The sequence below is a fragment of the Aphis gossypii genome, chromosome 1 (assembly GCF_020184175.1).
Source record: "Aphis gossypii isolate Hap1 chromosome 1, ASM2018417v2, whole genome shotgun sequence".
Taxonomy (NCBI): Eukaryota; Metazoa; Arthropoda; class Insecta; order Hemiptera; family Aphididae; genus Aphis; species Aphis gossypii.
The window spans coordinates 14,094,607-14,121,221 of record NC_065530.1 but is presented as its reverse complement, the minus strand read 5'-3'; the positions used below and the strand labels follow the sequence as shown (position 1 = coordinate 14,121,221).

The 26,615-nt window shown below is 28.5% G+C and overlaps 1 protein-coding gene across 1 annotated transcript in view; it reads right to left on the bottom strand.

Moving 5' to 3' along the window:
- The window catches only part of LOC114120636 (superoxide dismutase [Cu-Zn]), an 83,273-nt gene that overhangs the window by 14,726 nt on the left and 41,932 nt on the right, over positions 1 to 26,615 (bottom strand). The window contains exons 3-4 of the mRNA XM_050197127.1: positions 21,802 to 22,008; positions 1,544 to 1,794 (exon numbers count right to left, since the gene is read on the bottom strand). Of these exons, the coding sequence (XP_050053084.1) occupies positions 1,544 to 1,794; positions 21,802 to 22,008 (458 nt within the window). The remainder of the gene's footprint in view (positions 1 to 1,543; positions 1,795 to 21,801; positions 22,009 to 26,615) is intronic.

Below are 26,615 nucleotides of genomic sequence, written 5' to 3'. Positions count from 1 at the left end.
CAACGGATTACCGACTAGTCAGCTAAGAAATTTCAAACAAAATTTTAAATCGTAGAAGGCATGGGAAAATTTTTTTCCGAGTTTAATAGCTAAACATATATTTATATTTTATTTATTTTATTCAACTAAAGCGAACGCCCTAGATGTCATACGTGTATATGCGAAAAAGCAACAACATTCATATTATATATAGAAAGCAGGGAACATAAGTAGTGATATCATAATAACTAAGCGAACAAGAGCTGCAAAAGATGTTACACCTTTGAAAGCGAAATACATATAGCGATATACATTATAGAAACACGTGTAATGTGTTGTATATTTTACATAAGTGAATATTTTTTGAATATTGTTTTATTTATCTGTAGCCAATGGGGATAAAATTGAAATAAAACGTTTATAAACAACCAGTTAACGATAAAATATGTGCCAATAATATGTAATAAAAATAACAAAACAACGGTTGAATAATAGGTAACGAGTGTTGTGTTGATAGAATGTAAAAAAATTGTGAATAATGAAAATAAATTATTTCTCAAATGAAATACCTTTATTGATTGTATCTCGAAATTCAAAATAAATATACAAATAAAGTCGAATTGAAAAAAATGAATGGGCCACATATTAAATTTTTAAAGTATTAGAAAATTACGCCTATCATTACTGAGAGTTTAAGTTAATGAAAATGTAGATACTTTATTTTTCTGTATCTTAAAGAAAAACAAAATATGATTAATATAAATTGTTAAAGAGAGGTGTATTGAAATTATAAATGTGTCAAAAATTTAAAACATGTTAAATTATTTTTTTGTTTATCTCTTATTTCTATATTTCACTATTACAACTAAATAGTATATTTCTAATATTTCATATAAATTATGAAAAACATACCAACTCATCGTCAGAAAAAGAAATATTAAATCTTATAAAATAATTAACTGTTTCTTACAAATTCGTTGTTTTTAATCGATAGACATAGTATTATATTGTACCTGAAACCAAAGTCTATACACGCCCGTATGCATATATCATCGCGCAGTATAGCGCATTGTATATACGTATCTAATATTATACAATTTATACATAAGTTTTTGCACCTCTTTATTGGGGTGAAATCTCAAAATACAGAAATTAAGATAAATGCAAGATAAAACCCGCGTTTATTTATGCTCAATATACTGATATAAATAGTAATAAATTACAAATAAATAAATTATAAGGCTAAATAAATACTATAATATAAGAGAAGCGTATTGTGCGTTTAAACGTTTAAAAAAAAATAAAAAAATAGAAAAATAAGATATAGATAGATTGGACGTGAGACCGAGATAGAAAACCATAATGAATAGAGAGCGAAGGAAGATATAGACGAGCGGGTAGAATTCTGTAAAGACATTAATACACAAAAGCCCTTGAAAGACAAACATCCCGATAAGTTCGTGCTTATTGCGCGTGTATATAATAGACGGTGTATGATTAATAATAAATTAAGAGAATAATAATATTAATAATTGCGCGATTATAAATTGTGCAGTGTGCCTACAGGATTCCGATGACTCCGCATGCCACCCTGGAACCGGCGTGTCCGGTGGTCAGGCTGTCGGTGAATCCTCCACGGCCCATGTCGTCGGTGTCGGCGTGCACGACCACAGCGCGGCCGAGGATGTTGTGGGCACCGACCAGCGAGATGAGAGGGTCGGAGAAAGAGAATTGCGCCACCCCCGTGTTGTCTGCTTGGATGTTGCCCAAGTCACCGGCGTGTCTGGTTTCGTCATTGGGACCGCCGTGTTTGTTCTGCGAAAAAAAAAAAACGATAAATATGTTAGTATAACATAATATCAATTTAATGGTGTAGTCGTATTTATAATGAGTTATAAATGTTATCACAGCAGAGTTCAGATGATATTACAATAAGAAATGTAACTGCGTACATAACCTAGGCGGTCGCAAAGATAGCAAACCCGGATCATCAAAAGCCAAAAAAATCTGTATTGTCCTTATGGTAGAACAACTTATAGCCCTTCAATCGTCAACACTACATCCAAGACGTATTATGAAAGGAGCAGGGGCGGGAAAACATTGTAAAATGGATTAAATTAATGTTCAATTAGTTATGATTATCCATTATGTATATTTAATTGGTTTCAAAACGGGTAGATGAATTGGGGCGACAAAAAAAATACTTGCTCCCGGACGAAAAAACTGTGAGCCTAGCACTGTCTCTCGTCTTCATATATTAACATAATAATATTACGCCTTCGATTTTTTTTTTTTTTTTTTATATAATTATTACGTGTCGGTAAGTGCGTATTTAAATTGTAATTCGTTTCGAGACATGGAGTGTACTACACACACGTTGATGCAATGCTTGCAATAGACATTGATAAATGATAATTAACTAGAAAGCGAGTGAGGGTAATAGTAGTAGTAGTAGATTATGTGGAGATTTTGTTTCGTGAAACATATATATTATTTACGTTGTGAGCAGGAAAACGTTTACTAAGAAATATTTTAAAAGATTACTTTACTGATATTATACTTAGTAGTCTTAAGTACGCCTATGATGTATACAAAGCATTATTTTATTACCTATATAAATGTTATAGTCATTACACGTTATTTTGAGACTAAACCTATAATAAGGCGGCGATACGTTAATTAGGTTTCATAATAAAATCTTAGTTTGATAAATTAATTTAGATTAATACAATTTTGAAGTTATAATAATCAACAATTGTACACGAAGTGATGGCGAAAATTAAAGACTTTTAGGTATGTACTTTTTTGAAAAATAAACAATATATATTTTATATAGTGATATAGTGTATATAATATATTAAGTATAGAATTTTAAAAAGACAAGTTAACAAATTCACTACAAACTCCGAATACGCATAGAATTACTTAAATAATTCGCTTACTTAGTTTACTTAAAAATCTTGAATTATGAATATTATTTATACTTTGAAACTTGTGTGAATTATACGGACGTAGTATATGATATTTTTATCAAGATAAATCGTTAACATACGTAATTTTCGTATTAATAAAAAAATATTTAGGCCGTGAAAATATTTTATTACTACCTATCTGCCAGGACGTTAGAACATTTATGTGTATATACTATATATGCGGCACACATATACACATACGTATATATTGTAATATAAATAATAAAAAAGTTCAAGTTTATCGTTAGAGTTTTAAGACGTGTTACAGATCAAAGAAGGATCGTTCAAATTACGTCATCAGGATGTCTCTGATGTAGGTAATAAGTGTCAGACCTATGACTGCGGCGGTATAATATGTCATTTATATACATACATATGTAATATGTATAAAGTTATGAATAATAATAATAATATTTTATTATTAGATACATAATATGCTGCTGGTATAAGCGAGTTTGTAAATTGAAATCACGTTTATTTGTATTTTTTATAGATGTGTATTCATAATATGTTGCTGGAGCGAAGACGAATCGTTTCCAATCTCACATCATCACAAATGACGGATGAGCTTGTATATATAATATATTGTGTACACGACCTGATGAAGATTATGAAATTAAAATCGTATTTTAACGACGTCATATAAATTATATGACGTATAGAATATTCGTGATAATAGTATTGACATTGGAGCCCCCGCTACGATTGAGTGACAAAAATGGGAGATGGTCATTTTAAAAATATATAAATCACAGATGCATAGAAATAATTTTTTTTTGTTTGGGGGGGGGATCAAATCGAACGAGCAAAAACCCACATCAGTATTATGTACACGTTATTTAAGAACATGCATGATAAAATTACCTTCGTTTACGGTTATTATGGATAGGTACTTAGAGATACACATGAATAACTAATAAGTATAATATAGGTATAGCTTAATGTGGAGAAACGTTTACGATGTCCCCCGCAACACAATTTATCAAAAATATACTTAGACTATATTAGCTGATAAATATAGCATAAAGATACGTTAATTTTATAAATATTATTCAGTTTCACATAAAATTCCATCATAAAAATCAGATAATAATATGTTTGATAATAAACATAATTAATAAAAAAAATAATTAATTATTTGACTGAAAAGCATGAAAAGCCATTTATTACTTACACATCATAGTAGTATGGTAAATTGTTTTATACACGTTAAATAATAATATAGTTATTTAATACACTTTAGAGAATCATGAAAGTTATAATAATGTATGAAATTGATGTTCTTCAACATTTTTGAACTGTTGGGTAGATATACCTTTATAATTATATAGTTTTTAGATTTAAATTTAGGTTAGATATAATATTATAGTATATACTTCAATAGTCATTGAACATAATCTTCTCAATCGAAAACTAGCGTTGTCTAATCATAAATAAATTAAAAACTATTTATCAACATGTGAATCGTGCAGAGATAAATGAATAATCGATAACCCTATTGGCTATTTGTGAATTAAAAATAAGCAAAAATAAAAACTAAAAAAGTGCACCCGCACGCATACACAAACACCTTTACGTATAAAAACGTAAATTTCGTTCTCAAGCACGAAACATTTAAATTTAAAAATACACAATAGGAATCACTTTGTAGCTCGTCGCCGAAATAATATAACAGTAATAATAATACATAATACATAATAATTAAGTTAATAATAATGTGCTACTATACGTGGTACATTAAAAGCAATTATAAAATATATTCCAATAATTGGTTTTTGAAAACAATAATAATAATTATCCTAAAACAGTATACAATATACTTATTAAACACTATTCTGGCGTGATCGAATTGGATTGTATAACAAAACCTATCTACGTCGGGTAAACAAATACGTGATATTATAATTCAATAAAGGACGAGTGGAATTCGACGGTCGTTACGATATAATACGCTCGTAGTGCATTTATGTTATAATAATAAAAAATATAATACGAGAAACAGATAGATTAAGAGAGAGAGAGAGAGATAGAGTTTCCGGACACGCCGTCCAGAGACGACTTTAACGACCATGTCCTTATGTGGCGACCTCACAACGTCAAATTAGCTCCTGTAAATTAACTAAATGAAAAAAATCAATAAACTAAAGACGGTGGGCCCCTGGAACAAATAACAATGGACCACTGCAGTCGCCGCCTTGTCGCACGTCGTCGTCTCACACAAAACATCAGGTACGTTCTATGTATTGTAATAAATGTATAGCGGCGTTATCGTATTGTTAACGTGACGCGGCTCGAATCCAATAATAAAAATGCTAAGGAGGAAAACTGTTTAATAATTTAACGTAAACTCGCTATCGCCGAGTCCTACCGGGTGTATATTCGACGAAGTAAACTGCTTTTTTTTTAATTTTGGAAATTGCACCGATCGAAGCATGTTTCCCCAACGCTTTTGAAATGTTCGTCGGTGACGGTCATCGCGTTATGTTGTGAGATGATGAAAAATACAAGTACAAATACCGAAAACATTATGTTCAACATAATCGTGATATCACATATGTATGTTAGTATTTATATAGTGTTCTTGAAATCTTTTGTACTAAGAGTTACTAAAGGAATGTCCTGTGGCGACACAGACTTTTGTTTTTTAAATGAAAACCCGCCTTTTCCCCTAAATATTATATTTAATGGATAATATTTTTTCGAAATGTTGATAAATGAATTCAAAACGCAAAAGGAGTAATTTTAGATTCATTAAAATGTCTAATCGTCTATTTCTGTAAGTACAGAATAATAGACATTTAAAATAGGTTTAAAAAAATATAGATGTAATATTATTGGATCGATTATTTACTCCATATTGGACCATTTTTATAAATTATAAATATTACTAAATGTATTTCAAAATATCTCCCTAGTTTATTATAAATATATAATATACCTATTTTTTTGTAAAAAAAAAAAAAAAATGACTCGTTAAAATGTTTATTTTGATATATTTCAATTTTTTCAGAAAGATATCTGCTAATAATTTATAATAGAAAAAGAGGGTTGTCACTTGAAAAGTAGAAGTTCATATCTTCATTCTTCATAGAACATTCCTCAAGTAAAGCTTTCAATCTCAAGAATTTAAACTTTAAGTATATTAAAAAATTCCAAGAAATCAGGTTTCAAATAACTACATTATTATCGAAAAAATAGGCCCTGAGGCACTGAGCATGCTTGGTGAATCACCCTGTGTAATGTGGGTGTATATGAGTGTGTTTATTACTACTTACAAGACGATAAATAATTCGAAATAAAAGATGGGGAGGGGTATGAGTGGGTAAATAAAAACCGAATGACAACAATAGCGGCTCGTAATCCACCACAATAAACAACACAGTATTAAGTATACGACGTGCGTCCCGCTTGTATGTACATTGTACAATGATCGGTGTTAAACCGTACTCGTTGGCGGCATGCTCTGCGGGACGCCGTCTAATCAGCGATCCGAGAGCTGATGAGAAACGTCACGCTGACTGCAATATTCAGCTTCTTCTCCGGGTGTCAAAACATTTTGTAAATATTTTAAAAGAAATTTATATATATTATTTTATGTACTACATGACGTATAGGACTACTATATACACTGGTTTGAGAAAAAAAAATAATGTTTTCTATTTAGTCGTACGTTTCACAGCCCCAAAATCGAAATCGATGCAAGTGTTTAGTATTATAGGTGAACGTTTAAAAATATCGTTTACGGGAAGTCTGCTAGATTTATACTAAATAATGCGATGATAAAAGAGAAGCCTAAAAAACTTGTAAGGGTTTCCTCATTTCCGACCCAAAATTTTTTATTTCAATAATTTATCTTAGAATGTATTACGATAACTATTATATCAGAACAATACATTATTATGTACATATACGAAAACTTGTAGGGGTATATTTTGATCGTATCATAATTCATAACTTAAATTCAAATCTAATAATTCTGAAGACATGATTTAGCGTTATAGTATTATCTACTTGACTGAAGGGTTACTGAATGTACACTGGACGTTTCACTAACACTGAAGACACAAACTAACAACTCTAACTATGTAAGGACTCGAAAGCTAGCCCTGCTTGTACACTATATATAAATATATATATAATATATATATTGTGTATATAATAGAAACACCATTGCAGGCGAACTATTTATAAAGGCGATTCTGTATAAGACGTCGTATTATATGCATAACAGACCGGTGCAGTGATTTATGATTGACCTTTTTTTCGTCCTCCTCTACCGTTCTCGCGCATAGACCTTTAAATTTGCATTCCACGCGAATACGCCTTTAAAATACAAAAACTACCGGGCAAAACCGACTGCAATGGCGAAGATACCAACAGCGATTCTCGTCGAGGATAAAATATTTATCGTGGTAAAAAAGATTTATCACTCGGCCTTGTTGATTTTTTTATCGCATATATTATAAAACATATCACTTATATATAATGTATTATTGTGTGCAGTTTGTAACGTACTCCGTGTTCAAAGACTGCATATATAGGCGTATAAATAGAAAAGTAAGCAGTAACCGTCTAACAATTATTTATTTATTTATGAATTTTCAACTGTTTTTTCAAGACTCACTTATTCGTGAAACAATTTTCATCGGTTTGGTTACCGCTAGTTTCAAGTATATACTATATATTATACTTTTGTTCAAAGACATTATCATTGATTATAAGAAAGTTTCGCCATCGTCAATTAAAATTCAAATACTTCGCCAAAAAACGAAAACACAAATTCGTATATATATATATTTAATGTCCGACATTGCAGTTGTTTTTCGCGCCAGCGATTATTAAATATAAAATACTTATAAAAATCGCTGGAAAATGTTATCGCTGATATAGGTGTAGAATAATATTAAACTATATTATAATATGCACTTCAGGCTACGTTTAAGCTAACGGCGATCGGCGGGATAGCGCACGCCAAACAAACTTTTCGGATCGAATTTAATTAAATTTTCCGACGACGGATCGCCGCCCTCGTCGTATAAACATCCGTAAAACACATCGACGGCACGTTTTCTATTGTATTAAATACATGATGTTGACGTACGTATATATAATACTATATAGTATATACTGTATAATACAATGACATTATATTCGATTATAATCGACAAAAAGTCAAAATATTCGAAAAAATTTTGTATATCGAATAGTTAAAATATTAATAAATGAGTATCATCTATAAATTATCGTACATAAATATAATATTATCATCAATGATGATTAATCATGTAAAACTAATTTTAGTTTAGCCATTAGGTACGGAAGTAATAACAATATCTGCTCGTTTGTGGATTACGCACCTGATTAAAATTCAAATACATTAAGCGATTAAGCTTGCCAAGACAAAAGACTTCAGAAGATCAAAAGATCGTACATACCTATGTTGTGTATACATATTAAGATGTACTCTAAAACGACTAATACGCGAGTGTTAAATCCCAATAACAATAGCACACAATTCAGTCAGAGATTTCAATAGGTAATATAATATCACATTTTTTTATATGAGATTTTCGCTACTGGAAGTGTAACTATAGGAATTTAGATTTAAAAAATAATTACGGCCTACACGATATTTTTATAATGCCGATCCGTACTGAAATTTATCACGTGAACGTGTGACACACACGACGACTTCTGATCTTTTGAGGCTAATGACTTTCACGTGCTTGTAGTTTTGTCATTCTTTATATTCGGGTACTATCCGGAACGGCGCGTTTTCGGTACTACCGAAAAAGTTTTTTTTCGATGACACAAAGTGTCGGTTAGAATTTGATTTCGTTTTTATTGTTATAGCTCATAACTTAAAAGTAGGTACCAGCTATGTCTTGCACTTAATATGTAACGCAATATTAAACATAATCGTAGAATTTTTGTGAGTGTGTAGATGTAATATATAGTACCTATATAATATTATAGTATACATCCGTTTTCTCGTTATATAGTTTTATGCCGCATCCGCAGCCGTCACATCCATCATCGGCGGTAAGACTTATTAGCCGACCCATCGAGGGGGTTAACAACTACGACTAATATAATGTTTTATATATATATAGCTAACACTAGTCACTAGGCGTACACGAGACGGCGCCCGGCTACGATAACGACGAAGACTTACACGGATATAAGTAGGTACACATGTCAGCTCGTTCGGTTTAGTGATGGTGTGTTATATAGTTAGAGTACACGTCTTTTATACGTATACATTGTACGCGCAGTCGAGTCGTCTGTTCCGTCGTCTATTGGTCCTCTCATCCCTCGCGAGATCGAAACCAGTATTTACGAGAAGAGAATAGTATCTATATAATAATAATAATAATAATATATACATACTCTCACGTATATTGTCGTTTTTGTTTCGTCGCCAAAGAATGCGCTATTTAAAAAACATAAATTTAAAACGTATTCTGCATCGCGCGTCCTTCTGACGACGGATTCCGAGGTCTTTGGATGTATAGCTGCTGTTAACGTACAATATAACATAACATAACAAGTCATATCATATTATGATTGTAAAAACATTTCAGAGTCGCTTGTGTAGAGTAACCCACGTGAACGAAATTCGATCGCAGTATCGAAAAATACAGATTTTTTCCCCTCATTGAAGCCGTGTGAGCATTATTTTACCGGTCGTTTCGTAATGGGTAGGTAATACACAACAGTATTGTTGTATACATACGTGTAGCTGCCTGTGTTGTTTATTATTATTATATTTATAGTACCTTTATACGAGTACATGTAGGCAGATACATATATATATATATATATATAGGTACATTTGTGAACGTTTTTAGCTCCTATCGTGTAACTCAAAACCGGTTATATCAGACCGTATAGTGATTTTAAGTTATAAAACTAATAAAAAAAAATCTGTAAATTAGATACGATCGTCCATCCGGACACCGTGTTCGGATTGCTTGTAATCATCATTTTTATCGACGTTTAATTGTTACGATCGCGGTTATAGTACACTAAACAACGTATTATCTTATTTTAATTTTTTTGTAACGAATAGATCTGGTCGTGTGTAGGTATAGGCCGTAAGTACGTATACTTTATGAATAGATATTAATAATACGTTACGGTTTTATCCACAGCAGGCGGTTTTTTCAATACGATTTCGTGTCAACCGACAGTGAGTGTATATTTTGTACCTATTTGTGTTTTTTCTAACTATATGGGTATACGTTTGGTGAAGAAACACACCAAGTAAAATTTAATTTTCTATTTGACAACTAAAATATGTGTTGTTAGTTAATTATCTACTATATGATTATTTGATTTCACACGCTACTACACTAAAATTATACGAGTACATAATAACGATAAATAATATTTTAATGAACAATAATAATGTTTAAGTTCAGATTTTTATTGGCAGTTGAATTCTCCTCTAGACATGTCCAATGGCACATATAATAGATATTATACTCAAAACGTTCGTACTAAACGAACTAAACTCATAAAAGGTTTTTTTATTTATTTTTTTATAAAAGCATTATAATGTTTTCAAAATTTTACATTTTATGCTATAGTTTTGTAATGGTGTTAAAGTGGTGTTCATAATATTGTTATTGTTTGTTCACAAAAGTATTTTTTCCCAGACAAAGTTTTTTAAAAATGCGTACACAATGTGACCGATGGAATGTCAAAAGTGAGATAAATAGTATCCATTGGAAAATTATAAGTCATTTAAAAACCGAAGTGGATTCTCACGTCCTATTTTATAATCTTTTAAAAATACGGACAGCGGAAATGCAATGTATTTAAATTTAACTAAAATATATAGGAACGGGTTTTTTTGAATAGTGTCAAAACGTTTTCATTTTGCTTGAATGTTTTATAATTGCCTTTCGACTAAACATTGAAAATATAAAATAATAATATTATACGTATGGCAATAAGTTATTTTTACACATAAATATTTGGTATTGAAATAAAACAAAAGGAATAACAAATACCGAATTACAATTTACAATAATTGTATACATACTGCATGAAATCTATTGGTATTCACGTAAAATAGTTACTTTTTTGTTAAATTTCATACTATAAAATTTTATTTTTAAAAAAATATAGATTACTGTTAACTACTTTAATTGCTAATCAAAAAATTAAAATAATATATTATTTTTGTTTTATCAAGTTTGTTTGAATTACACCCTATTAAAATTTAAATCAGTAGGTATAATAGTTACCATTTTATATATGGTTATATTAAAAGTTAATTATTTCTCATTAGACTTCAATGTTCGTATCCCATTTCGCCGCCAAATTAATCCCATTTTGCCACAAAATTTTCAAATAATTTTTTTCTTAAAACATGGTTATGTATTTTTTTTTTTTTTTTTTTGAGCCAGGATGGGTGCTGGGAATAGCTAGCTATCCTTTCTTGAAAAACTATCCACGTATATTCCGGACTTAAGTGTTATAATTCTATCTTAATTCTGAAGTTATCGATTGATAAATCCTCAAAAATTATAAAAAAAAATAGAATGAATTGTGTTTCGACGCAGCGATAACTATAAAGTTAACAAGTAACAACACAGCCAGTGCCGTATGTATGCCTTGTTCTTATTGTAGTTAAAACAAATCAAAGATCGTTAGTCACAATTTTTTTTGTAAGCGTTTATAGTTTGAATTTTTACGAAAATTGAATCACGAAAATTTGCAAGTAATTTTGTAGGTAGTTAAAAAATCATAAAATTTTTTATCTAAGGTCAAGTAAAAATTCAACAGTAAGTTTTCCATAAGTTTTCCTTCAAGTAGCTATATAGAGAAAACTCTAAGCATTATTATAGGAAAATTTTTGCGTAACGATAACGACTTATTCTCAAACGAATTTAAGTTTGTTATAATTCAAAAAGTATAAGTTGTAGGTACTTGAAAATTTCACCAATTATTTAGATTGGAATTTTCTTTACATAATTTAATTTTTAAAATATTTCACTTATTTTAATGCTATTAATAGGCATTTGAAATATTTGTTTTTGTTTAGTTTTTTTTTTTTATATAAATATCGTTAAAAAATTTTTGGTTGAGTTCAAAAATTATAAGAATAAATAAGCACAATTTATTTTTATTAGTGTTTGAAGTTCAAATATTGACAAAAATTTCACAAAATCATGAATATTTGAAAATTATTTTGTAGGTATAATTCATAAAAAATTTTGTATAAGTGGCTAAGAGTTGAAAATAGAATACAAGATTTTTCCATAAGTTTGACTAACAATAATTATAAAAACTTTGGTGTATTCAGGCCATTTAAACATAAACCATCTTTTATACCAACCACTGTAAATTATATTCTAGGCTGACAAATCATCTCCGTTCAGAATTGTTTTTCGTATACAATGATACTTATCATTAGATTCAAATTTAATATATCAATTATTATAGTGACCTACTATACAGCAGAGCGTTACTCACTTGATCACACTTTATTATTTATTTATTTAAAATACGAAATAATAATAATTTAAATTTAGAAGAACAATTATATTGTACTGTATACGTAATAATTAAAAGAAAAGTTACGATTTTTAAGATAAAATTATTTAAATATTAAAGATGTTTAATAATATACTACGTCCACACTTATAGATAGTTTAATTTATTGGTATATATATAAAGATAACTATATAGTATATATTAGATACCTACACTAAATTTAAATTTACTTATTTATTTCTATAGATTTATAAAGAAGTTGGAACTTCATTTTAAGACAGGAAGGAGATTTTGTAACTCAAAGTCTCAAAATGAAAGAATTATTTAATTAAACACAACGAATAACTTTAACTAGTTAAAAAAAAATTATTAATTATATAAATATAAATTTGCCGAAATGGAACTGCGAAAAAATAAATTCGGCGAAATGTTACCGCGGCGAAATGGGAGCTGACCGACTTCAATAGATGTTTTTATACTTTTACCATATCTGTTCAAAGGTCAAAATATGTTAAGCGATGGATTAATAATTTGAACGGTAATTTAAATAAAAGCGATCATTATATAAATTACAATTATTATAATACAATGACTTATAAAAATTATGTAAAATACTTAAAATCAATATTAATATTTTAAATATAATATTAAAATAAACTTTTTTGAAAGACAATTTAATTTTTTACTTTAATATTTCAAAGCATAATATTTTTTGGAGCTTTTTTTTGGCATGTATAACAAAATTGAATTTTTAACGTATGGTGATTAATTATTTTAACTATTTATAAGTGTAAGTTTGAATGAGAAGTTGTATTATAAAACCACATTTTGTGGAAGACCGTCATACAACTTCATTTTGCTCATAAATAATTTAAATACTTATACAACTAGGTAATTAACTACTAGCTCGAAAATCAATTTTTATTAATACATTTCTTAAAGTTGTTTTTAAAAATGTTGTTCAAATGATATTTGTGGTATGATTTATTATTATTTATATTGATAATGTACTTATCCTAACCTTATATATAAAGATACTTTTATAAAACCAAAACCTACTTTGAAGTAAAATATTTTAATTTTTCACAATATTTTTGAGTATTTTAGACATAACTTGCACGAGAATTTGCAGAACAATCCGAAATCTAATTTAATCTGTTATATAATAATGACTCGCAATTTAAATAAAACTTTTTTTTGGCTCTTATATTCATGTAATACAATTTTCGGCGCTGTTTGCAAATATCTTCTTGTTGACCATGTACTGGTTATATATATATTCAATACCCTAGCTGGATTATTAAGGGTTCACAACCCCAAAAATGTACTCTGGGTACGGCCTTGTGTATATTTATATTATTCACAAAGTAAAATATTTTGTTTGTGTACAGGGTGTGGTTATGAATTTGTGCGATATTTTAAATACTTTTTGACTTTTAACTTGTACGCTATAGTTGATGAAATATTGCATGATTTAAAACAACCGTACACAGAACATGATACAAACGAGAATCGTTAAGTTTAATGTTGTGTGAGAAAATAAACACTATGATTAAGCACGAGTGACAGTTGACACATATCGTGGCTCTTCCGAGAACTTTCAATCTTGACCCGGAAGTTGAGGGGGCGGGTAAGAAGAAAAATGCCATTATATATTATATTGTCGGTTTTGTATACAAAACATATAGGTAGTAATTTGTTGAACGTACATTTCGACATTTTTAAATCGAAATAAGTTAGTGGCTTAGAAGTTTAGTTTGAAAAAATTAAATATTTGAGTGCAATATTATGTAGTATAATACCTATACTATAGAAACTAGCTATACAACGGGTTTCATTAAAATAAATATGAGAATCGGTAGTTTTCATAGTACCTAAATATAAATTAAATTCGACAAAATTAATTAATTAATTAATTAAATTTCATAAAGAAGTAATGTATAGAGTAAATAATTATAGGTATACCTTATCACTATGTATAAAATATTAATTGCAATATTACAATTAAAATTTTAACTATGATGTTCAATGTTTCTAATTACCAACGAACTGGGATTTTTTAAGTTTATATGGAATTATAAGGTATATTTACGTTGAAATAAATGTGGATTTATTACTACTTATAACAAGGCAAATTATAGTAAAAATTAGCAATAATTAATTTTTCACATTACATTTTACATTTATCATTTAACTTAACTGCAGTAAACTATTATTCTTTTAATTTAATTAATTAATTTTGTATGTGTATATTGTATACAATGTTTTTAACAATTATTTTTTAATATTTAAGTTAAATGAAAAAATAAAAAATGTTTTTTATAGGTACATATTTTATTTTATATTATATTAGAAATTGATTTTATATTTCTATAATAGACCAAAATAAAGTATGAAACAAATTTCAATGAAATAATAACGTGGAATGATAAAAGAACTATTTTGAAAAACATGTTTATTTTTATAATCAGAGTTTAAGCTGTGTACTTAAATAAAATATGATTAAATAATATTTAATTAAAAAAAAAACTCCATATTTTATATTATTTAGGTATTTCAAATTTATAATACTATTAGCTAGGTTATTAATTACGCCATTTCAATGAAAAACTTAAATAGTTCTAAATTGTGTATAAATAAAAAAAAAATGAAATTTCGCTAATGTTATAATTACAATGGGAGTTTCTCAAAAGACTGATATGTTTCAATTTCTTGCTCTACTGAACGGGAAGTAAAGATTTTAGTATTATTTGTGCTTTGTTCCTTACGATTGTATTATTATATGAACAATATTCATTCTATCTAGTTCTGATGATGTATTATAAATTATGAGTGGAAATGATAATTTTTCAATTTGAAAGTTAATGAAAAACTTACTTGTATAATAACTTTGAAGTTTTATGTTATAACTATTATTAAACCACAAAGTATTTAATTTCAATATTATTTTTCTTAAGGAAGTGTTTGTTTAAATATTCACTAAGTCATCATCACAAATAATAATTTGTCTTCAAGTTTATACAATTTTTTAAATCATATATATTGTATAATAATCTTAGTTGAAATTATTAAGATGACATAATAATTTATAATTTATAAAAAATAATATTTGCGCAAGCTCTAGTAAATAATGTGATGAGTAATGAGTAATGACTAATACAATATTATGAGATTCGAAACAAAATATTATAATATACAAATTAAAGAAATATAAAGTCATATTAAGAGAACTGGCATATTAAAAATAAAATACTTTAAATTAATAGTTAAATAAAAAAATATTTTAAATTTAATACTAGTATATTGCATAGATTTAAGTTTATATTAATTTTTTTAACACATTATTAAGCTCTGCTAATCTTTTATAAATGTGTACAAATACAATAAACAGTTCAAAAAACGATTAGTTGAGCATGTTATGTAAATTTAAATATTTAATGAATTAAGTAATTATATATGCTTACATATATATATTATATATACATATACATATATATATATATATTTATATATATAATTCAATAGAAATATTATTATTAATTTTAGTAAATTTAATTGAATATTAAATAATTTAAGTATTCATAAAACCGAACACGCTAGCTTTTATCTCGTATTATCAAATATCATAAGATTATAATTTATAATGTATAATCGTTTATACAATGTAATTCAATTTTATATGTATACATTAAATATATATTCATTATATTGTATATATATTTAATAATATTTATATCTACGTGACTACCCGAAAACAGACAAAACCTTAGAAAAATTATCTTTTACATTTAGGACGAAAAGCGAAAAGTTACATATTAAATACAAGTATGTATTATAATATATTTGCATATTATACTATGAGGACATATAATATGTCTATATCATAATTTATTATGTTTATAAATATTAATAATTATTGCAACGTGAAAGAAATTTTAAATGGCAGTAATCATAAATTTAAGTATGTCATCATAATAAAATTTAAAAAAAAAATGCATACAAATAATAATATTAATCGGTCGGTACGTAAAACACGTCAATGAGAAAATTATATACTATAGGATATAACGTCCGTTCGGTCTTGGGAAGTAATAATGCAAATAAAAAGTGTTCATGCTCCGTGGGGGTTTTCGGGATTTGTGAACGTTGATGGCTGCACATTGAACGAGTGAAAACAACTGAATACAATAATTTATAGTATATTCTAAGGTTATCCACGGGCGGTATTATCGATAACCTTTGCCCAGACGTAAATCGATATAGTATAACCGAATGTACAAAAAAAAAAAAAAATAGTATAATCGATCGCGAAAATGAAATAATCGATTAGTTTGAAAATGATTAGTCAAATATTACCGAAGTTGCGAATAATTATCGTCAATGAAGAAGTATACACACACACACACATATATATATATATATATATATATATCATTACGTGTACTTGGGCAATGGTGTATTTAATTATTTACGTAGATGTTAAATGGAGTTAAAACGTTCAACTTTTTGAAGATTTATACTGTTGCTTATTTTGTCACATGTTATCAATTTATTATAAAGCCGCATAGTTATTATTTTTGTCCATATTGAATATATACATATATTTGTGTTATGCGATGTTATTAAACTAAAAAATATAGAACCACATTTTAAGTTTAATGTATATGAAAATTAAAGTTTGCTACTCAATAAACAAAAATACCTCGGCATATTAGTTGTGTTTGACATAACGAGTACGATGTCGACGACGACAATTGTTATAGGATATTATAATTATAAATTATTCGGATTTTCTATAGAGCTTGAAATTGTTTTCTTGATAAGATCTAATTTAAAATAATTCTTAATTTTGCACAATAATCGCAGTTTAGAGCTCACATATTTATGCCGTATGCTACAAATTAATGTATTTTATAATATTATGTTATGATTATAATTTATAAGTAAACTCGGAGTACACGAATATAATGTTTTCACGATTTAAAAAGCATTCATATCGTGTAAGTAAATGTATTTGATCTGCACTTTTGTGCTGCGGTCGTAAACCAACTGCAAAGGCGTTTTGTATGTCCATATAGGACCTAAATATTTTTATATCAGTCATATATTTGTTTTACGATTGAAAATTGGAAAATATAAGCTGCTTCTAGTCGCCAGTTGTAAAATTAATATACTGTTAAATTGCATCATTCGTTTCAGCTACCTACGACTAATATAAAGTAAGTATTACATTTGCTTTAACGACAACTAATAAATGGGACATTTTTTTCCAACAGGTTCTTTGTGTTTTTTAATGACTTTCGCGACAACGCGTCACGTACCGGCAATTAAAACGCATGTTACTGGCGCAAAAACAATTAAGACAATTTAATGTTAAAGATTGTAAACGTTTAACGATAATATTACATTATATGATAAACTTTTATCCAAACAATGAAAAACATCAGTTGTAATGCATATTCTATTTTCACGATATTGTATATGGTCTATATAAATTATAAGTGAGCATAAAATATATAATGACTCGATCAATTGTATAGTACAAATATCGTAACAAAATTAAAACCCTTAACGTTTTAATTCTGCGAAAAAAAAATGGGCACCTAGGCTGGTGTGCGCTACTTAGACGTGTATCTTTTGTGCCTATGTGACAACGATTAGAATACTGCACACACTGACTGCTCAGAATTTTCGTATACAAAAATCATTTTAATATCGGCAGTCTATATGACATCGTAGACGATTTAGTCGAGCTACAAATAACTTCTAAACTTTTAGAGACGTCAGCTGGCGTCTCCCGAGTGCAAGGAGTCACGGTATAACTAGAAAAATAATAATGTTGCATTGCATATAATAAAGCCGACGTCGATAACGCGACGCGTGCGGTTTAACGTGACGAAAAATTTGTTATTACCGTGTTATGGGTACTTAACGTTCGAACATATTGAAAACTATGCGATAATTTTCCCACGCCTACACAGATCGGTATTTTCAATTTGTTTTCGAATGGTTCTTTTATGTCGTAGTTCCTCATCACGCACACGTCTCTCGACCGTGCATATTATTACACTACGTACATGCACACTACTGTATAGACACTGCGACGACTGCTAACCGTTTGTGAAGCTCTATTATATCTTATTATCGTTATTATATTATTATTGTTATTATTATGTGTCCATCAGTGATCGGTCTGCCGTCGTCGCGGACCCGTGAAGAACACGCGCGTCGCACACAACAAGCGCATACTCTACACGTCGGGAATTGTAGGTACAATTGAAATCGTTCGCTTTGTGGCAATGACAATCGTCGTCCCACTATGTATTATATTATATAATGTAGACAAACAATAGCTAGTTAAGCACAAAACGTTTCCACAACACTTCAATACGAATACTTCCCACGCGGACCGACAACGAGACGTGTCTTCCTCCTCGTTCCGCGCGACCACGACGACGGGACAGCTCAGGGGCGACCGTTGAGTTAAGTCACGATCGCCGACTCACGTCAAGCGCACATACGGACGGGATACGAGGTGGTAATAGATTTATTCATATTATTGTCTTTATATAATTATTTTGATGTTTTACTCATCAGATTTTAAACAATCACGATATTATGATAAACGCGAGTTTTAAAGAATATAGTAATGCTAAAAATCTAGTTTTACAGACATTTGTATAGACCACCTAAAAACAATACTTATATTTTCTACGTTTTATTTCCACACATTCAACCCTCTCACACGATCGAACATTTTAATTTATACCCCACTGATCGACAGCGTTAAACGCGCACAATATAATACAATACAATGTATAATTATTATAATATATCTTTTACTAGATCACTGCTCTTATTTTCAGGATTGGCGATTTATCGCAGTCTACATGCGGGGAACAGAATACTTTTTGTCACACGGAAATGCTTTTACCGAGGTAAAAGCGTCCAGAAAATCCTTTTAGAAGAGAAAGGGCGCGATGCTACAACGATTAATCACGTATTGCGGATATGTGTGTCGTGTTATCTGTCGAATAAATCGACGAATTTTCGGGACAGTTTTTCTTTCGTGATTACTCGTGTACATTTGGTATCTTCGCCAGTGCAGTTATTAATCGAACTCTATTCGTTCAATTATAATTAATATCGTTCATGAAAATATGTGTTTATCTCGTGATACGTAATGGACAATGGTGTTATTTAATCTCATTACGAAAATGATGATGTGATTGTTATACCTTGGACAATAGATGGTTTTATTAATTTGCTTCGTTAAAATAAGCAATTATATTTTTTGAGAATTTACATTTTCAGTCTAGTGAGCATTAAATACAGTTCAAATACGATCTACTAAACAAGTTCTTAAGTCATAATAATAGGTATATTCATACTGTGTATTTTATGTATACATTAAAGTTACAATTATAGTTGGTTATACAAAAAACTTAAAATAAACATACTATTTATTATTATTGTGCTTAAGTTGGAGAATTGTTTAGTAATTTGTGCTGACATATAAATTTTATTGTATACGTAATATGATAAATTATATGGATAATGACATTTTTTTAGGAAACATTTAGTATAATTTTAATAGTTTGCAGAATAAATATATATCATATATGTGTATATAAAATGTTTCAAAATTAATTTATAGATGTAATTTCGTATTCACTAAATATCACTTAATTTAAATTAAAAAATAATCTGTGAAACAATTTTAATGGTCACTAATTATAGTCAGTCATTAGTAATGACTCATTTCTCATTTCATCAGAAAAAAATTATATTTTTATAAAAAAAAAATATGAAAACGATAAATGCTTTTGATTTATTTTTAGTCGTTAAAGTATACAAGTTATATATGCAGTTTTCATAAGTAATAATATACTATTCTTAGTTTGCCTTATGTATGAAACCGATTCAATATTGTATGTTTATAAATGTAAAACTTTAAGATTTTTTTTAAAATTTTGCACGAGTGACTTCAAAACGTTTAAATTGTAATTGAATTTATAAAAAGTTAAATTACCTATAGATGAAACACAAATAAACGAGATTCTAGTATATATTTGAATTTATACAAAAACAATGATTAAAATAATTAAAATCTACTGAAATTCTTTACGATTTATTGTTTGGGCTGATTTTGTCAATATGCGTAAATACTTTTGAAATAAGATGGAAGTACAGAAATTTAAGTGGTTAGTTATTGTATTATTATATTTAATCTTAATGTAGGTACCTAAATCGGTTAAATAGCTTGATGATTTATACGAAACAAAAATTTCTTAATTAACCCTCAAACTTCAAAGCCACATTTTATGACATCGTAAAATAAAATAAGTCCTTTATTATGTATTTTTATAAGCACGTATTACAGTTCTGATTTATAAATTCACACAAAAACGACTAAATTTAGTATACCTACAACGATTTATAAAATATGTCTAATAATGTTTTACCGATATGCGGGTTATAACTTGAATCGTCGCATTAAAACTACTAAGAGCACAATTATAATATTATGATAATAATAACAACAACAATAATAATAATAATAATAATAATATAAAAAACTTCTACATAATCGTCATCGTTGAATAATCTCAAATTTATGATAAAATAAACCGAGGCTTTTATAAATTATGCTCTCGTATAAGCGTTGGGTCCGTGCGTCAGTCGCGTATATTTTACGACTGTATAACAGATTACATTATTATATTGTATTCATATTATACCTGCTGCGGCGGCAATGTCTCCTGAATAGCGCGCACCATTAAAAGTACTCGAAGAACTATAAACATTATATACGAACGCGAGATGTCTCGTCGGAAGAAACCTATTGAAATGTTTTAATAATGTTTTTTTCGAGTAAAATACCAAGAGATAAACTATAATATTAAAATTACGCTTTACCACGCCAAGTATTTATACGTATAATATAATATGATATACCATCCAGTTAAAATTTAAATGTTCGATTCGTTAGGTATGAGAGTTATAATAGTACGTCGAATTTATTTATCACGAAGGAGCTCATCTTTATTATTACTATTGTATTATATTTTTATTCTATATACTTAGTAAGGATATATTATATAAAATGTGAAATGATCAAGCACAGCAAGTTCATTTTCGTAATACGAAATTATAATAATTGCTTATAATATTGTTGTTGTACTGTGGCAGTTACGTTGTATATTAAAAGTACTTATGATGTTTGAATATAAAAAAAAAAAAAAATTGAACTGCCTTTTATAAGGGTTATTGTTCTAAATTACATGTAATGTTAAAATGTTGTAATATTTTATTTTATCAGATTTAACGTGTTATTACTCACCCCTTGTGGGTTGAAGTGCGATCCGGTGGATATGCATCCGTTGCTCACGTCTCCTTTCTCGTGAACGTGGAAACCGTGTGGTCCTTCGGTAAGACCGGACACCACTCCTGTTATCATAACCGGGCCACCGCGATTAGCCTGGATAAATGTCACGTTACCGTTCACCTGACCGGGTCCCTTGAGAACAACTATGGCTTTGCGTTCTTGCTATACATTTAAAAAAGAAAAACAATTTAAATAAATGTTGATAAGTTTAAAAAAAAATGGCCATAAAAGTACAAAGCACATTATTTTACAGGTCAGCGCACGTATCAAAACGTACTTACATATACATGGTAAATAAATAGTCTATTTTATCCTAAAAATTATGAAACAGGTCTATTGACCATTACTTAGGATATACCAAACTGTCAAAAACAAAAATGAAAAATATAAAATATCAAAAACAAACTAATTAAACGACAAAACGCAGCATGGATCGAAAAGTTTTCCATTATTACTAGCCCTTGTATTAAATAAATATAATATGTATATTAATGGAATGGTAATGATTTAACAAACAAATAAAAATTAATTTATTTGATGATAAATAAAACTTTTAATATTATCAAAGGGAAAGTTTTATATTTAACAATTTTATATTTTTTTTCTATAAAAATGATTTTCAGAACGTTTTGAGTATTATATTACAATGATATTATATTTATATATAGTATCGCTGACGATATTCAATTTAGGATTAAATTAAATAAAGAGAATTAGGTATATTTGAAGTATTTTATTTTTTTCTACGAATGCATTAAAAAAATTATAAATATTGATACATTATCTTTCTTGTCATTTTTTTTTTGTACCAATTATATCACGAGTAAATATATTTTTTTTTAAAGATAAACTATACCTAATAATAATTAAAATATTGAAATACGTTATCTATATATAGTATACAAGTAACTATATTTAAATCATGTATAAAATATTTTGTGTTTATGAATCGTTTTATTTTTAATTCGATTTTAAACTGTCAGCAGCACATACCTAAGTATTAATTTTAAAATTTTAAATAAAGGAATTGCGGTTTTTTTAAAAATGCTCACATACCATGAAAATACTGAAACTATACGAGTAACCCATGCAAAGCTTCAGTGCAGGTAATTTAAAAGTATTGTATTATGTATAATATATGTATGTAGTCCTACAGTGAAGACGTGTACATAATATAATAAATGCAAATATATTTGTTCAAACGAGCAAATACGATTGATTTTGTTTCGAAAGCAAATAAAATGAAAAAAAAAAAGAACGAACCATACGCGGTAATAGAACTACTACATAATATACGTAATATGTATATACATTCTTTCGGTGAATATTGAATGAGACTACCGCGGAGAGATGCATGATATATAGTCGAAAAACTTGAAAGTTTCGTAGATCGCTAAAGTTCAATGCGGTGAGTACGGTTTACGGTCTTACAATATTTTATATTGCCAATATTATTATTGTTGTTGACAAGAGCTGCGGACGACGCGACATATAATACAAATATATTAGTTAGGTATATTTCTTCGAAAGGGGAAGTCTATTTAGGATCTCATATACATATATTAGGTTTAAATAGTAATAATATTACATACATCATCAGATTGACATAAATATAAAAGTCGTCGATACGGAGACGAGTCGATTGACCCGACATGAAAATAACTATGCCTATATATTATACCTACAGGGTGATTCACCTGCAAGTATGGTAATGAATTTTTTTCATCTGCAATAATACAATTATTCAAAATCTGATGTTTAGAATATACCTATAGGTACTTCCCAAATTCTTGATAATTCTTTATAATTTGTACTCCTTAAAGAATGTGCTGTGCAATTAGGTACAAAAATTTGTTTTCAAAAGACAACCTTCATTTCCTACTGTAAATCAAAATTCGGACAAGTAGTTTTTTAATTTTTTAACATTGTACATTAACTATTAAGGATAACTGTTCAATATAAATAGGTTTAGAAGGTACGGGGTTATGGTAATTTGAAAATTTTAATAATTAATATTTTTATGAATTAAAAATAATCCGAGTATAAATAAATAATAGATAAGATGGTATTAAAACAATTATATTTTTGTAAAATAATTTTTAAGGACTATTATCCTTAATACTAATATTTTAATAACTAAAAAACTACTCGTTCGATTTTTGGTTTAGATACATCAACATTTTATAAAAAATTGTCCACTAAATTATTCACAGGAACAAATTGTGTTTTTAAAAAACAGAAGTTTCAAAAAAAAAATCTCAAGAATTTTAATAAAAATATTACTTCACGTGCTTGATGAATCGCTCTGTATTTATATAATATGTACCATGATGCCTATATTATCATGTATGGAAAATCGAAGGGAAATAAAAAAGTCGTATAACAACAAAATCGATTGGCATAGCAATTTAGAAGCGTATACTGCCATACCGCAACATATTATTATTAAGTATAGCATTGCAAATGACATCGTCAGTGAAAACGTCAAGACGAAAAGTAACAAAAAAAATAACTAAAAAAATCTATACAAATAAAAAGTCATTTTGTCGGTGTTGGCCGATTGTAGACGCCGCCGTTCTAACACTACGGTTTCTCTCATCCGCAACAACAATATTTAACCACAACCGGCACAACCCCTCCGACTACAACAATTTGTTAGGTATATATACCCGTTGGCGATGTGTCCGCGTCTTTAAGTCTACTGATCGATTATTGTTATTATCGTACTATTATTATTATTTTTTACAACGACTGTAATATCTCGAGCAACGGATGTTCGACAAAAATATAATAGACTCGAAAAATGCATGTCACCAACACGTTACTTAATAATATCGTTCATATCGTGTGCACATAATATATTGTACGATATTGCCATTGCGTTATGTTATCTTTTTTCTAAAAATCGTCGAAGATGGCGACGAATAGGACCGTTTGGGGAGGGGGAGAATAGCGCGCTGAACGTTATAAAAGTTACACATAGATCTATATGTCATATACTTAATATATAATATAATAATATTATTATATTATGTTATACGGAAAAAATTCACTACTAAAAGGAGGAATACGAAATCTCTTGGTTTTGCAACAATAATGGAGGTTATTTTTTCTGTCGAGATAGCAGCGACTGATGCTTCAACACGAGTGATTTTATGTTTTCATTGTGAGATCATGACAAGATTTTCATCATGATTCATTTTGATTTTTTTTTTCAATTTACAACCTCTTAGTGGTTTTTGAGAGTATACGCATTTATAAGATACAATTGGTTCTCTTCTTCGAAATATAATCTAAACAGAGATCACCATTTTTATAAGTGTAGACTGTATAGTGTATATTATAAAATATAGAATATTAAACAATGTTACAAGCATAAAACTTCAATATATATATTATATACGTATTATAAGAAGTTTTACGAGATTATATAAGCTGATTTATACAGAATATTCTATTAAAAAATCTTGTCGTTAATGTACAATAATTGAAGCACTTGGAGAAGTAAGCAATATCTTAAATGCAATTCCGATTGCAAGGTTTCATCTGACTGAATAAAGTAATAATTATTAATTAAAACAAATGAACGAACCTCGTCTGACACGCTTTCATTTTAATTACTCTCGACCGATTCTTAGAGAATAGAGATAAGATAGTAAATAATAATTATTTAGGTTATACCATAAGATAATTAACAATTTAATTTATTAATTTTTACTTTAAAAACAATTAACTATTGCATTGTTATTACCACGAGTCTAACGAATACCGTCCAACTAGTTCTTCTCCAGTAAAATCGTTGACATAAATAAAGATATTTAATGCATTTTTATAGTTTTATTATGTTTTAATTGAACAAATTAATATACAGTCAAGTTTTTGAAATAAAACATTCCGTTTTTCACGATGACGATAGGTTTGTTCTTTTTAATTGATGTTTTCACAATCTTATTGAGAATGATCCGTATATATCTAAATAATGACATAAGTATTTACATTCGTTTTACGGATACGACGTTCATAAAGTAAAGAAGAAAAGATAAAAATGTTTTACAAACAAAAGTTATCTCATGAAACAATTCTAAATTCATGATTGAAACTGCTGAATACAAGTTCATAGCAATACGTATAATATATATTCGTATTTGTTGATAGCGGTCTCTGATCATACAATATGATCACAAGCGCGTAATTAATATTTAATAGATGAAAATAAAAACGAAATACCATCGCCAAGAATTATTAATTTTGTGAATAATTATTTTCTGTTCCACGTGTACACGTCTTACGAATACTTCTATTATTTATTGTCGATGATCCTGGCTATAATATTATAATATAGGCGGTGCAGCGTAGTTCAATGATAACGTAGTGATTTCTGGTATTAAACTGGCGTGGCATTCGGTTGTATATGTAATATGTGTATGTTATAACTTATTACATTTGTCTTTAGGCGTTGTACCGCGGTATAATATAATATTATTTTCACGAATTATTGAAACCCACCACGAGCGCACGAACACACGACGATCGTAAGTCGTTATGTACCCAATCGATTGATACTACGCGTAGGTACTATTTGGATACCGACGAGCTATTATAGCGAGCCTTGTCTGTATAATAGTTTATTTCGTTTTTTACTGCCATACTCAGAATAATGACTTTTGAGAACACTGTTGTAGGGGATAATTTCCTCCGAAGACATAATGTAATGTAACGCTTGTATATACGGACTGCAGCTGCAGAGTACGCCAGATCTATATAGTCAC